At 38.1% G+C, this 15,208-nt stretch overlaps 2 protein-coding genes across 2 annotated transcripts; one reads left to right on the top strand and one right to left on the bottom strand.

Annotated features, from left to right (window-relative positions):
- Positions 1–131: 131 nt before the first annotated feature.
- On the top strand, positions 132–6,841 carry lipib (lipase, member Ib). The gene is made up of 11 exons (XM_079602564.1): positions 132–276; positions 2,046–2,422; positions 2,512–2,620; positions 2,725–2,826; positions 3,341–3,430; positions 3,636–3,803; positions 4,895–4,984; positions 5,066–5,174; positions 5,271–5,444; positions 6,013–6,299; positions 6,481–6,841. The coding sequence occupies exons 1-10, from the start codon at positions 225–227 to the stop codon at positions 6,086–6,088; spliced, it is 1,347 nt and encodes a 448-aa protein (XP_079458690.1). The 5' UTR covers positions 132–224; the 3' UTR covers positions 6,089–6,299; positions 6,481–6,841.
- LOC306993078 (uncharacterized protein) lies at positions 6,623–14,884 on the bottom strand. The gene is made up of 11 exons (XM_079602560.1): positions 14,592–14,884; positions 13,738–13,781; positions 13,115–13,639; positions 12,093–12,782; positions 8,506–8,675; positions 8,281–8,422; positions 8,028–8,085; positions 7,816–7,946; positions 7,572–7,668; positions 7,369–7,473; positions 6,623–7,195 (listed from the first exon to the last, which is right to left on the bottom strand). Exons 2-10 carry the CDS (start codon positions 13,773–13,775, stop codon positions 7,375–7,377), a joined length of 1,950 nt encoding a protein of 649 aa, XP_079458686.1. The 5' UTR covers positions 13,776–13,781; positions 14,592–14,884; the 3' UTR covers positions 6,623–7,195; positions 7,369–7,374.
- Positions 14,885–15,208: the final 324 nt, after the last annotated feature.

Genomic DNA, 15,208 nt, shown 5'->3' with positions numbered 1-15,208 from the left:
GTTTCTTTTCTGTAAACTTCTGGAAGTCCTAAGCTGGCCTGCTGACTTAACCACATTGTGACACTAACCACAGGGTGAGCATGTGTGATTTCGTCCAATCTCCTTCGTCCCACCCACAACCCCTCCTCCTCCATGGCTCTTTTCTTTACTACACATTCTCTAATGTTGTTTCTTAGTCTTCTTGAGGTTCCCTGAGTCTACCTCTCTCGCATCGTGTGGTAAAGATGTCAATGCGGAGTTTCCTGACTTTAATGAGCATCTTTATGCTTTGTAAAGGTAAGAGACAGGACAGGACTCTAGATTACACCAATTTAATTTGGTTAAACATTTGATCCTTTGATTGGATCTTTGATTGGGAACTTGGAAAATTAGTTTTGCGAAAGTAAAAATTTAGTTGAGACATATTTAACCTGGGATGTTTTTCATTGATTTAACATTTTGTGAGTCTTCTTTTATTCAACTGTGTGACCAATGTTATTTCAGTGACGTGTAGCCATCAACTCTAGATGGCAGAAATAGCAGATCAGTGTGAAAGAGGGCTAAATACAACAAACCCCCATCAACTCATGTGACTGACACCTGTAATAATCTCAGATCTTTCTATTGGGGGAAGGGGAGGGGGCAGAGAAACATGTGGAAGGAGAGGTGGGATGATCTGCTTTTTTTATAGAAGCATGATCCAATTGTGACTTACTTGCAGGCTAATTAGAGCACAGATGACCTGGAAAACGTGAAAGGTTACATGCCGTATGTGGTGGACAGTGACACATCATATTATCTACAGGATGACCAAAAGGATGTAGTGCAGATTGACGAAAAAAATGGAAGCATTAAACTTTGATGTTTAGTGGAGAGGACGGGCGCACAGAAAGATTGAACAGAAAGTGGGTCGCTAAAATCCAGGCTTACTTCACTTGAGGATCAGTCTGAGTCAATTTCGGGAAAGAACAAGAGAGGGAAAGAACAGTGATGACTGACTTTTGTGAATATTCTAAATGTACAGAACAAAATTAATTATTATACAGTTTTCAGAGGAGCTGGGACTGGGAATATGTTTAAATGATCAACTAAGATTTTATGATGAAACAAAAGGAATCATGGATGAATTTCAATGCAATAGTTAACAGAATATTAAAACAAATGGCATATGCAAACAAAGGATGCTACATTATTCTCAGAATGTACTTAATTTATCTGGACCATTTTTGACTTTTACATCCTAAAAACCTCCTCAATGTCTGATCAAAAACAGCATGTTATGGATGTATATTTTTTTTATAGCTAATCAAAACAGCCAACTAGCACTATGCTAAGCTAGCGAGCTAAGCTTTTAGCTTGCTAACCGATGGCTAAATGAACACAAAGGAAGGAAAATGTTAAATTTGAAAATTTTGGCTTTGGTAATATTGTGTGATATGTACTAATTTAAAATACATTATTTAACATATTTGTAAATAAGATGCAAAATGATTTGCTGTAATTTCTAAACAGACAACAAATACCCCTTAAAAGTTGTCTTGGCAAATTGAATTGCTGTCTAGTGTGACTGAGGCTTAATATGAAGTATCCAAATACTTTGTCTTTATTTAAAAGAAAATATATTGTTGTATAATTTGAAACCTAACAAGATTCTTTCATATTTAGCTTGAAATGTGTTACAATATTTCTTTATAATACATGCCACGTATGATCCTCTGTCTGTGCTGGAGTGTTGTTTTAGTAGTATTATTACTATACTATTATAACATTTATTATTTGTAACTTTTAATTTTCAGTTTAGTTTAAGTTTCAGTAATTTTCCAATGCACTTTTGTAATTATTTTTTAGTTTTTTCTTAATATTCCTAGCTTTTAGTAATTTTTATTTCAGCTGTCAAAGCAACATTCGTTTAAGTTAGGTTTTTAATGTAATATTTATATTTCCATTTCAAAATGTTTTAATAGTTTTAGTCAGCAATGCTGTGCTGTCAGCCCAAACACAAAATTAGCTGGAAACAAAAAGGTATAACAAACGCAGACCAGTAAGCCAGTGTCTTTTGTCGTTAGGTGAGGACAGTGAGTGTGACAACTTCACCGATCTGGATTTCCATGAGCCTTTCATAGGGACCAATCTGGATGTGCGGCTGCTGCTCTACACTCGCGCAAACCTCGAGTGCGGCCAGGAGCTTCCCCGCCACAACTTCACTCAAGAACCCCTGTTTGATGTAACCAGACCCACTACCTTTGTCATACACGGGTACCGACCCACAGGGGCACCGCCTATCTGGATCAACCACATTGTGCACTTATTAGCAGCACAGAAGGACATGAACATCCTGGTAGTGGACTGGAACCGAGGGGCGTGCAACCTCAACTACTTCACGGCTGTAGCCAACACACGGGGTACAGCTATGAACATCACAGGCTTGATAGAAAGCATGGAGGTAGGGTCAGTTGTCTGACATTGCTTTGGTCAGTAATGTCTGCCAAATTATTGAATGTGACGAAAATAAAAATATTGTGTTCCAATCAGAAAGAGGGAGCATCTCTGGACTCCATCCACCTGATTGGCGTCAGCCTGGGTGCACACGTTGCCGGGTTCATTGGCGCGATGCTGGGAGGACGAGTGGGCAGAATCACAGGTGAGACTATGAGCCAATGGAACAAAACCGGTTGTAACATCTTCAGTTAGTTAATCTTGTCTAATAAGTTTTGTTTACTAAATGTTTTACCTGGTCAACTCTAGGTCTAGACCCAGCAGGGCCAATGTTTGCCGGCGTTCCCCCTGAGGACCGCCTTGATCCAACTGATGCCCAGTTTGTAGATGTGCTGCACACAGATATGAATTGTAAGTATAATACATTTGTGGCTAATGATACCAAAGAATAAAAAAAATCTATTATTTGTATATATTATCTATTGTTCAGAATGGAAAACTAATACTTTGCAATATAATAAATGCTACAATGTTTCTTTGTTTTGTAGTATTTTTTTTCAAAAAGTTGTATTCTATTTTGTTGTCACATAATTTTAACTATGTTGCATTTAACTAAGTGAGTGTGATCCAGTCACTATTATTATTTATTATTCTTTTAAAATAATAATAAATCAAATTAGACAAGAAAACTTTTTTGTTCTTGTTAAATTTGGGGTCATTTGTCACATTAGAAATGAAAGGTCAGATCAATGCATTGCATTGAATATTTGTTGTAAACTTCACGGTCAAACAGTTGTTCCATGCATACAGAAAATGTCCACATTGTGCACAGTATGCTCTAGATTAAAAATACTAAAATAGAACTAGTGTGCTATTCCAAACATAGCCTAACAATCCCACGCTCAAACACTGTTTCCTGTGGCAGCCTTTGGCCTTAGAGGAACCCATGGCCATATTGATTTCTATGCCAATGGAGGATTAGATCAGCCTGGATGTCCTAAAACCATCTTCTCAGGTCAGTATGTTAAGATTAACATTTGGGAGAAGTCAGGTTTGAGATCCAAATAATTAATGAATGCTCTTCAAAAATGCTAAATGTTGGCTGTGTAATTAAGATTCTGTCATAATCAAATGATGCAATCCTCCCAATGGGATTGAGTTCATTATAAGGTTTTGCTAACAGGGCTGAGCTCTAATCTCACTCCTTCTGTTCTCCACAGGGAAATCTTATTTTGTGTGTGATCACCAGAGGTCTGTTTTCCTGTACCTGTGTGCTCTGAATCACACCTGTAACCTTACGGCATACCCGTGTTCCTCGTACAGCGACTTCCTCAGTGGCCAGTGTTTGCAGTGTGAGACCTTTAAGCCTGCGACCTGTCCTGTTCTGGGTAAAAACAGTATATCTATTAATAACCATATAAAATACAAATACGAATAGGCTACTGAGTAAAGATTTCAAGTGTGATTTTGATTTTATACAACAGGTCAATAAATTTATATATGGTAATTTATATTTTAGACACATTTCCAGTTACTTTTTTTTGTTCTGCCAACAAAAAACATTTTCCAACTTCATTTAGTATACTATACGCAAATTAATGAATATGCAAACGAGCCCCGCCTCCACTACTCATTCAGGGTCATCTACAAGTCGATGTATCAGAATGGTAATGCGTTTTATGTAGCGCTCTCTAACACATTGGACACATAGGCTAACAGTAATAATATGATTAGCCTTTTGGCTTGACTGTGTTATCAAACAGCTAATAATGTGTTGCTAATGTTACACAGCTCATAATGTTCCCGTTCGCCACCTCGAAGTCAAACAGCAGCCGTCTAAAACCGTCAGTGGAGAAATGCATATAGTTCATAATAACATCGTAATATACATCATACATTCACCCGCTATATTGCTAAATGTACCCGTTTTTTTTCATATCAAAAGAAAAATATACTGGGATAACCTGGCTTCTCGAGTCTCCCCTGCTTAATGATGATATGCTAAAGCCCGCCGGCACTTTGTCGTGATTGGTTACAAGGTAGTTTGTAATTTCAAACCGCGTTTTTGAAAGTTTTTCACTGCAGTTTAAGGGAGAAAATACTCAGCAATGGTTTTGACTTATGAATTTGCACATGGTTTGTCTTAAACCATATAAAGAAACACCACATAGACATATAACAACATTAAAAGGTTAAGCTCAAGTAGGCTACTTAAAACAGCCTTATGTAAACCGATATCCTTCAAAAAGGTCTCTTCAATATAACGGATAAATAAAATAGTAAGTAAAACGAACTATTCAAAGTCTACTTGCACTGGTTGTGCTGGTTTCGGCCTCATCTCATAAATCAAACAAAATCACAAATACCTGCTAATGCACTATACATCACTGTGCTGTTGGACTACCAACACTCTTGGAAACTCACTCAGCAAATCAGATTAGAAGACCATAACTGACTGTCATTTCACCTTCTTCCTCAGGTTATGACATGAGCCCGTGGAAGGATACTCTCTTGAGGTTAGGGCAAACAAGAGCATATTTCTCAACTACAGCAGAGCTTCCCTACAGCAGTGAGTTATCAGCACTATAACGGTTCATTGCAGAAGTTTCCTCCAAGGCAGTTCGTACAATATTCTGATTTCTCATTTCAGAGATAAGCTATAGAGTGGACCTAGTAACCTGGAACCAGTTTCTACGGTGGGGGGTGGTCATACTCCGACTGCACAACGGAAAAAACGTAATAGAGGCCCAGATGGATAAGTATGTGAACTGAAGTAATGAGTTTATTTAACACATAAAGCTCCTTCAAACTTTGACTTGCCATTCTGTAATACTTATTCTGTATGTTTTGCTCAGTAAGCTGTTGAGGTTTGAGCAGTATACATCCACTCGACTACTGGCCCAGTTTGATGAGGATCTATATCCAATTCAGAAAATATCTTTACGGATTGTAACTGGGAATGTGATTGGACCTCGATACAAGATAAGGCTGCTCCGAATTCGGATAACTCCACTGGAAAATCCAAACAGGTGAATAACCACACAACATTTGGAGTGTCTGCTCATACATTACCATTCAAAAGTATCTTATGCTCAGCATAGGTGCATTTAAAATACAGTAAAAATAGTGATATTATGAAATATTATTACAATTAAAAAAACTATTCACTATTTTAATATATTTAAAAAAGCTATTTATTCCTGTGATGGCAAAGCAGAATTTTCAGCATCATTACTCTAGTCTTCAGTGTCACATGATCCTTCAGAAATCATTCTGATAATTTGGTGCTAAAGACACATTTCTTACTATTATGAGTGTTGAAATCAGTTGTGCTGCTTCTGTGTAAATTATGATACATATATTTTTGGGGGATTTCTTGATGATTATTTAGAAAGTTCAAAAGAAAAGGGTTAATTTGAAACGGAAATCTTTTCTAACATTATAAATGTCTTTCCTGTCACTTTTTATCAACTTATGCATCCTTGCAGAATAGAAGTACTCACTCATTAAAAAAAAATCTTTTGAACGCTAGTATATGATTGTGATGCACGCTGACCAAAAACAGGCATTTAATCATGTTGCTCTTGTCCCCAACAGGGCACTAATGTGTCGATATGACATTATATTGGAGGAGAATGCGGAGGTGTCCTTCAAACCGTTGCCCTGTCATTAACCTTGAAAAAATCACATTGAAATGCCTGAACTAATACAGATATTTTAAGAGGGTCTAAAAAGTTTAACAACTTTTAGTGCCTTTTCTGTGAGATAACTACTGTGATTCTTTTGTGGACTAGTATAAAATGATGTTATACCAGACACATATTCCAGTAGAATTAAAGTGCAGTTTTACAATATCAAATTCTGACCCTTCCTGTATAGTTTTGGTTTAAACCAGAGTTCTCAAACCGGTTCCACGGAGGGCCTAGTGTATGGAGGTTTTTGGTCTTTCCCTTCAATTAGTGCCCAATTAAGACCTAGACTACCAGGTGAGGGGAGATCTTAACCAATTAGTGACCTACTCAATCAGTTTGGTTCAAGGTAAAAGAGAAAACCTGCATACACTAGGCCCTCCGTGGAACCGGTTTGAGACAACTGGTTTAAACAATACCAATATAAACAAAATATTTCATTGTAAAGATGTTTTACATCTTTTGCAGCTTTTGCATTCTTTTGTAAAATAAATGTGGACTGAAAACACCCAAAGCTTCATTTGAAAACATTTTGGCACCAAATTATTTTATTTACAGAAGAACTTCTACTTTGAGTTCACACACCAGAATACAGCGAACATGAAACTATTTAGCATCATACATGTTGGTGGAACAACAAAAAAGTCTGTATTTGCGTAGTGTTGTGAAATTTGCTATTGTATGAATTGTATTGAATGAATTGAAATGTGTGCCTTGTAAATGATGGAATATCATAATAAATCAAAATCTAAACTCTAGTCCACTGACAATAAAGAATATCAATGTTTTAGGATTATAGCAGGGAAACATCTCCAAGGTGATATGTAATCTTTAATAACCTATTTTATTCTTTACAATCCTCAAAACAAACAATGTTTACAAGCGGTTTCTATAAATCAACAGCTCGTCTCAAACTAATAGTAGGTGAATCAAAAATGGATAAAAAAAAAACATCATTGACATGTACATAGTTATTTGAAGCTTCAGAATTTAAAGGTCTTAGTGGTTCTAATATCATAACAGAAAAACATTGTGTCGTGCGCAAGTGACCTCAGACTTGAAATGCTGACTTTCTTCTTGCTCACTGCCACCTACAGGTGAAAAGACAATATAGAGAACAGAAAAATGAAGAGCCAATGTACACTAGATAAAATTCTTGTTTGAAAGTCAGACAAAAAGTGTAATATATATATATGCGCGTGTATAAAAACACACACACACACACACACACACACACACACACACACACACACACTTTCCTCACCACTATTCAAGTCCTCCGTCCACGTGGTCTGCTAATTCGATTGGAATTCCCCCTTGGATTGAAGTTTTGTCTGCTAGGTTTTGGCATTCTTTGACGAGGACCATCCTGGAGGACCAAAAAGCGTCATAGTTTGACCAACCAAACTTACAAAAAAAATATATGTGCTCCACATCGACAAAAAAAACAAACAGACAAAGACTCACCCACTGCCCTGGATGCACACGTTCTTGTTCAGACCATATCAAGTTCTCTTCTGCCTCCTCAGCATCGTCACTCATGTAGGGAAGCTCACTCTCATGACTTTGGAAAGACATTAAAATTTCAAATCATGAGAGACGCGGATGCCAAGCACACAATTTTGTATTTGTTCAATGCAGAAAACATGATTGGTTGAGATGTTGCATGCAAATATTTAATCTGCTATATTAAACACTTTTCAGTCCATACCTGTCAGGAGCCCTTTGAGCCAAGCTTCCCCCAGCAATGGTGATCTTCACACCCTCCAGTCGCTGCTGTCTTCTTCGTTCCAGGTCATATCTGAGGTCACTAGGGTCAGGGACAAGCTGTCGCCTCTGAAGCTAGCAAAAGAATCTACATTTGAACCAACATACATAAAATGTTCTATTTGATTTTGATTGACCTGAAAAAGATCAACTTACTGGATCCGCCCCTATGTTGCAGAAGATCTGAGTTTTCGATGAAGCCATTCCGAGCGGCCTACAATGAGAGAAATAATTTAAATTTCTGTACCGCAAAAGGTTTGGCACAAGTTACAAGCTATGGACTAAAATTTAGAAACAGGTGGTGATTTAATCTATAACCTTAAATATAAATAACAATAGAAAAAACGGATGCTTACCTTTGCAAGCTTCACTAATGAATAAAAAAAAACTAAATAATTGGCATGTGTACCTATTCATGACTGGTCTCACATTCCCCATCTCTTCCTCCTCATCCTCCTCTTCTTCTTGCTTAAACTCATCCTGGAGTGAATAATACTGTTCATTTGCAAATCGTTGATTAAGTGTGATGCCTTGGCCCCTAAAGTAGCTTTCTGCAAAACAAACGGTTAACCAAAATCAATTCTGTGCTATGTAAGATGCATCATATGCTACCAGGCTAATCCACTGGCCTGACCTTTAACTTGATGCACAAGGGTGATGATCTCTTGGGCAAATGTCCCAGAATGCACTGCTGATTCCCTATAAGTCCCAGAATGCTCCAGCATGGGCAGGAAATCAAGGCGTTGTCGACCCACATTGACTAAGTCCAATGATAACTGCCTATCTGAAGAATATCCTAAATGACTGAACAAGAGGTCACATGACATACAGAGATATAAGGATCCATTACAGCTTTACATTTTCAAATGAATCAGACTATAATACTTATAAATAAATACATGTTTTAGAAAAGTTACTGCTTACTACTCCTGTTGGAATAAAACCAGGTACAAAACTCTGGTGCAAAAGTTCAGTATTACTATCATATTAACCATAAACACGGTAATGTTTATTTTAATGAAAAACAACTGGTCTGGTCATATAATGCCTTTTATCTACAAATTCACCAGCTCTACTTGGATTAATCTAAAACACCGCTTCCAGTGAAATTAAAAGTGGTCTCCTTTTTTGGAAAGCAACTTTATAACCTGGAAACTCAGGGTGTTTACATGACAACTATGTACAAAAAAATGGGGAAAAAAAAGTTTCTTCTTTACGTTTTTTGTGTACAGGCGACAACTTTGTCAAAAAGATCCCCATGGGTCTGGCTAAAACGAATCCGGCTAAAAACATTGTAAAATTCATGCCAGGCCAGTAGTTGGCGATAACACTTTGTAGAAAAAACAATAACTATGTGCCTATAGACTGAACATGTACAGTAATACGCATGACATCCCTGTTTTCACAAATTTGCATTTTTGTAGTTTACACAAAGACGATAACGGTATCGTTTTCAAAAGTTACAATTTTCAGGCCACCTAAACGCTGTTGTCGGGTAAAAGAACAGCCAAAATGCATAAAAAGTTTAGAAAATTCAAGGTACCGATTTTGGTCTGAAAACTGGAGTTTACAGTATTCAGATTAATTCAATTCGAGTCGTGTGCTCAAGATAAAAATTTTGGTCTGCTCAACCTAAATTTACCAATCATATAATCAATTTGACGATACATAATAAATATGGCAGGTCGAAGTTCATGCCTCTCCTCTCACTGTCATTGTGCATTTCCATTCATCAGAGGGTCCTTCAGTAAACTCATTTGTCCCAGATTGTCAACACGCGGTGACCGATGGCGATCAGACAACAAATCTCAAATGTGTTCGTAAGGTATGTTTCCTTGTAGAGCAAAATCTTGATTGTGAGCTTGAGAAATGCAATGGATGCATTGAACTGACGATTTCAACTTTATGCAACTTCTAGATGAGTTTTGAAGATCTCCAGTGGGTCTTCACAGATCCTTCTCCTCCTCGCTGAATAAAATAACAGACCCTTCTAGCTCAGCTGTGCTCCTGGACTTTCCCTTGGCATATGGCACATCTGTAGTATGCAAATCTGATATGATGAATCTCGCTGCTCCGCGGTCTTTCAGATCAAATCAAATGTCTGTTGGCAGATGTTTCAAACTTTGTCATCTGTGAAAAGTTATTCTTGTGGATTTTACAAATGACACTTTGTTTCTTTCAGTTTCTTCGCTGACATCTCCTTTCAAAAAAATACTTCAAAATAACAGGTACGCATTTGGGAAAAATGGCAAAACTGTATTGAAGAGTCTTGCAAATGGCTGTAAAATACATGCCTTCACATGACACAGCCATGCATATGGAGTCCTCATCATTTATTGAAAAAAACGTGTCCAAATACTGAAACAAAAAGCAGAAAGAGTTCCTGTAGTTCATCTAGTAATGCCAAGTCCATGGGTTTGCTTGGCAGGGAACACAGTCAAGTCTTGAAGGAACTGTACAATGGAAGTCACTTTGGAGAGTCTGCCAAATAGGCCCCATAACTTTCCTGTTGCTTTGTTCATTTGAGTAGAATATTTTGATTATGCTGCTTCTTTGGTTTCATAACTCGTCGTGAAGAGAAGGCTGTAGGGTCTATACAACAGGAGCATCAAAATTAGGTATCTTCTTCAGTCCAAGCATCTTTGCTGCATCCACACGGAGTACTCACTAAATGCAGGATGGATAATCGCTGGATGAGATTTTCATCAAATGCAGGTTATTGACAGTTAAATCTGTGACTTTGTCCATCTGCGACTTTGTCCATCTGCTTCAGATTTGTTTGAATATGTGGTTTTCGCCCATGGTAAATACATCGTCAAATACTTATCAGATCATAGTCCAAGCAAATCGACTTGGCGAAAGTCAAACGCATCCAAGAATTTTCTTATTGTGGTGTGACATTTTCTGCTCCAGTTCCAGATTAAATGACTGCCATTTGTCCCTTCAGTCCCATCTTCTTACTTTCGAATAAGGTCATACTTCTTCTCCACAAGAAAAACCATCTGCAGCGAATGACAGTCTGAACGCTGTGGACATCTGGAAAACGTGTGGATACCTACACGACTTCAATTCGATTGTATGGTTGCTGACTTACCTTAAGTCAACACAGCTCTGAAAGTAGAAGAGCTCAGACCCTGTGGGGCACTGGTATTTTGGTGGAGACATCATCTTGAAAAGCCAAAAAGTGGATGAAAATAGGGGGACTGATTTTCCTTTGTCTGGATGAACTGGCGGAGCACATTATCCTCAGGTTCTTAAGCAAATTAAATGGATCCATGTAATTCCAGTCTAGTATTTCAGACATTTGATGAACCATTTACATGCAGGAATTAGCGGCAGGAAGGTGTTTTTTTCCGCTGGATTTACTGTCCCGTGACATCTTTAAATGAAGAGTGAAACTGAAAGGCAATTCAAATCACGCCCTCTCCAGATGACAAACGACGTAAGACAGAAGAACCCAAACCCAGGGGTTTTGGCATTGATGTCAAGGAATAGCACACTGTAACTTGCACCAACTTCTTGTGCAACCTGGGATTTTATACAGCATTTGTAGTTTCTTCACATACCTTCTGAAACTTTTTCTTGTAAAATTACAAGTAGTTTAACTTCTGCAGTCCTTCTCCTGCCGGTCCCATTTTATGATGCATTAGCCATGTCACACCCTTGAAGTCATCAATGTTCCTGACATTTGAAGGATTGGCTGGTAGCTTTCACATCCAAACATTTGTTTAAATGAGACATGTACATTTGTGTGCCAACACAACAGCACAAGACGAATACTTCAGAAATGTCAGATCAATCCTTAATACATCCCAATACTCCATGGTTTGAGAAAAATGGTTTATTCACAAGGGGTGACACTGAACTTCAGTGGACATATCCAGGTATGCAAATCCTTCCCCTTTTAAAGCTGTTCAAAACCGTACGGGATATCCTGGTAATCTTGAGCAATGGTTGTCAGACTTTAGCAATGGATAATTTGCCCATCCTGAAATAACCGTATCTTGGTATGATCTTCAATACCCATGTACACGATGATAGACACAAAATGGCTCATCAGTGGGTTTTCTGGATTCAACCTCACACTTTCCTTGAATCTTCTTGTTGTTCACAAGCTGTAGATTGTTGTGCTTCAGGTCTTCATGGTTTGGCGACAGTGGACAGGAAAAGAGGCATGAACTTTTGACTCTAACCAAATGTGGTATTACAATGATACTATACCTGGTTTGCCCAACGGGACGACTCATGTCCACCTTGATCTTGAGGGTCTCCTGTTCACTGAAATCCATTCTAGGCGCAGGACCAACATTAGCGTTTCGATTCCTCTGATACGGAGCTTTTTGGCGAACCTCCTCTTGTCCCATTATCCTCCCATGATTCCGTTGTGGTCTCTCTTCCTCCCATTCATGGACAGAGCCTCTTTCTCGGTTCCTCAAATCAATATCACTCACATCCCTCAAATTCATTTCCCTCCGTCCTTCTGAGTCTCTTGAATGTGACTCCATTCTAGATTGATCCATCTGTTTTGGTCGCTCTCTCCCTTGACTTTCTCCTGCATAAGAAGAGTAGTTCTTCCTTGACTCCTCTCGGGGGTTCATATTTGGTCGTGCGGGGTGTCTATCTTGTAAAGTACGTGCATGATGACCTTGGTCTCTTCTATCTCGATGAGGTTCCCGGTTCCTCTGGGTTTCAGTTGGCCTAGATGGATCTCTGCTCCTCGGATAGCCACTTGCTTTCGGTGGATCGCGGCTCCTCGAATCTTGTTTTGTGATTCCATGATCGTGTTCCACAATGACAGGTGCACGACGTGGGCTGAAGTCCCTCTGAGGCTCAACGAACTCATCCTGGAGACCCAAATCTGAAAATCCTTTAGAAGAAGGGTGGTGCTCCCTATAATCTGACTTTGATGACCTGTATTAAAAAAAAAGCAAGTAACATTTATCCAAGATTAGAACGAAATTACAGAAACACCTAATTACTAGCAACGTTTTAGTGAACAATACAATTAACTGGATCTATATATTCCAATTGACAATAACGACATTTAACTGAAACTAATCTGAATGAACAAAAGTAACAAATATTAAATGTAATAAAGTTAAATTAAAGGCATATAGTGCAATTAGAAACAATTTTATCCATCACTGAATGACATGGATAGTGATTGAATCCTTTCTTCTGTTCTTCGTTCCTCTTGGTCCACGTCAGACGCATGAAGCGGGGAAAGAATTGTATTCTTGTACCTCTCTGGGAAGGAGCCTCTTTCATGATACTGATTGCCATGATCTTCATTGTGATATCCATAATCCTCCATGTGTCTTCTTCCTTCTTGATATCTTGGATAAGATCTGTCCCTCGATTCTCTGTGATTGTGCTGTGAACTGAGCTCCTTTTCAACACCTTGGTTCCTGTTCCAGCCTGGCGACGGCATCCTGTATTCCTCTTCCACACCAAAACGTGTGTTATCAGGGGATGGTAACCTCTCCCTAGGCAGCCTCCTTGGAGAATGGTCCTGTCTTTCTTCATCACCCTGCATGTGGTATCTGGTCATAGGTGAAGGCCCTCTTTTTTGGGCATGCTCTATCGCATCAATAAATTTGGCCCAGTGGTCGACATGTTGTTCTCCTTGATAGGAATCTTTGTTCCAGTGCGTGCTACTTTCTACCTTGTTGACATATTCAGGGTTTCTCCATACATCAGATTGTACCGATGAATGCATCTGGTCACCAAATAATCCTTCCGCTCTCCTCCCATGAAGGGTTGGAATTCTGTTGGTATTCGAGAGGTTCAAGAAGCTGTTAATACTCAGCAATGCAATAATTTAAAGTGTAACACTGACTCAAAACATCTACTTTAGATTAAATACCTTGAATATAAAGGGGATCTTGAACGCGGACGTGACATTGTCTCCTTGAAAAACAAGAAACTGTTAGCCATGAGACCAGATTTATGCAACCGAGGTGCCCAAGCCCATTATGAAGATTTACCATCGTTTTTGCATGGTAACTATTAGTTTTACTTGTGGTTACAGCAAATGTTTTGACATTTGTATTAAAAACAAATAGCAGCCAGAACACATTACAATCAAAAGTTTCAATAAAAAAAAAAAATCACATAACTCTTCCTCACTTTTCCAACAGATATAAATATACTATATATGTTTTATCAAGTTTATTAATAATATAATTTTTTTTACCAGGAAATCAGGTAAAAAAAAGTGGAAACAATCTTTTAAGATCCATGTTACCGTTTTTCCTTCAGGCTTCCCATTGTTAAGTTAAAACTATACATTCAAATACACATTTAACTTTACATAAAGATACCACAGCAACTGGAGTAAATAAATGTTACTACAGTAAAACCATGGTAACATTTATTATCAAGGGGTCAAACGAAGTCCGTTCCAAACCACAAAAGACACGTGTTATCAATACTGCAACACTTAATGCTATATTCAATTAATTGAGTTTTCAAATGCACTTAAATGAAACAGTAACGCATTATACTACATTAATAATTGAAAGTCCTCGACATGGGCTATTTACAAGTAAAGGCCTGAACAACAAAATTACATGCGATCAATGCTGATGCTAGAGTATGGAATAATTAATGCAACATTTTAAAGAAAGGAGAAAGATATGATTATTGGAAAATAAAAATCATATATAGAATAAAATGACAGTGAATAATGTTACAGTAATCAGTATTAGCCTCACATACCCCGCGCGAAATGGCTTCCACACACTGCTAGACGATGCGTCCACCAAAATACCAGTTTCTCGCGGAAAAAAAAGGAACAAAATGTCATACAGTGAATTACATCACAGACTGAGAAGCTTTCAGAATCAGTACGATGAATCAAAAATGGGTGGATTGTTGATGTACGTATTTTATCACACGACTATCTTGACCCTGCGATCCACACACAAGATTGACCCGGAAGAGAATCAATGTCTCGTTTCGTCTGCAGCTCACAAGAGCGATTGTGAGCGTCACTGACCCCTACAGACACCTATGTAGATTGTCACCCACATGTTCTTAAAAGGGATAGTTCACCCAAAAATGAAAATTATGTTATCATTTATTCACCCTAAGTTGTTCCAACCCTCTATGAGTTTCTTTCTTCTGTTAAACCGACAGACGGTAGCCATTTACTTAGTAGGATACTATGGAATTCAATGGCGACTATCAACAACTGTACATTCTTTAAAATATCTTCTTTTGTGTTCAACAGAAAAAACCCATTCAGGTTTGGAACAAATCTAGGGTGAGTAGATGATGACAGAATTTTCGTTTTATCCCTTTAATGAAAAACATACGGAAGCCTATATACATTA

The sequence above is a fragment of the Phoxinus phoxinus genome (genome assembly GCF_949152265.1).
Source record: "Phoxinus phoxinus genome assembly, chromosome: 24".
Classification (NCBI taxonomy): Eukaryota; Metazoa; Chordata; class Actinopteri; order Cypriniformes; family Leuciscidae; genus Phoxinus; species Phoxinus phoxinus.
Note: the sequence above shows the minus strand (reverse complement) of the source record. Positions and strands in the feature narration are given on the sequence as shown.

Coding starts and splice junctions, on each gene's coding strand:
- lipib (XM_079602564.1), top strand. CDS start 225: ATGTCAATGCGGAGTTTCCTGACTTTAATGAGCATCTTTATGCTTTGT. Junction 277..2,045: donor CATCTTTATGCTTTGTAAAG/GTAAGAGACAGG, acceptor TTTTGTCGTTAG/GTGAGGACAGTGAGTGTGAC. Junction 3,804..4,894: donor TGCGACCTGTCCTGTTCTGG/GTAAAAACAGTA, acceptor CTTCTTCCTCAG/GTTATGACATGAGCCCGTGG.
- LOC306993078 (XM_079602560.1), bottom strand. CDS start 13,775: ATGTCACGTCCGCGTTCAAGATCCCCTTTATATTCAAG. Junction 12,783..13,114: donor AGAGGCTCCTTCCCAGAGAG/GTACAAGAATAC, acceptor TTTTTAATACAG/GTCATCAAAGTCAGATTATA. Junction 8,423..8,505: donor CCTTGTGCATCAAGTTAAAG/GTCAGGCCAGTG, acceptor TTTGTTTTGCAG/AAAGCTACTTTAGGGGCCAA.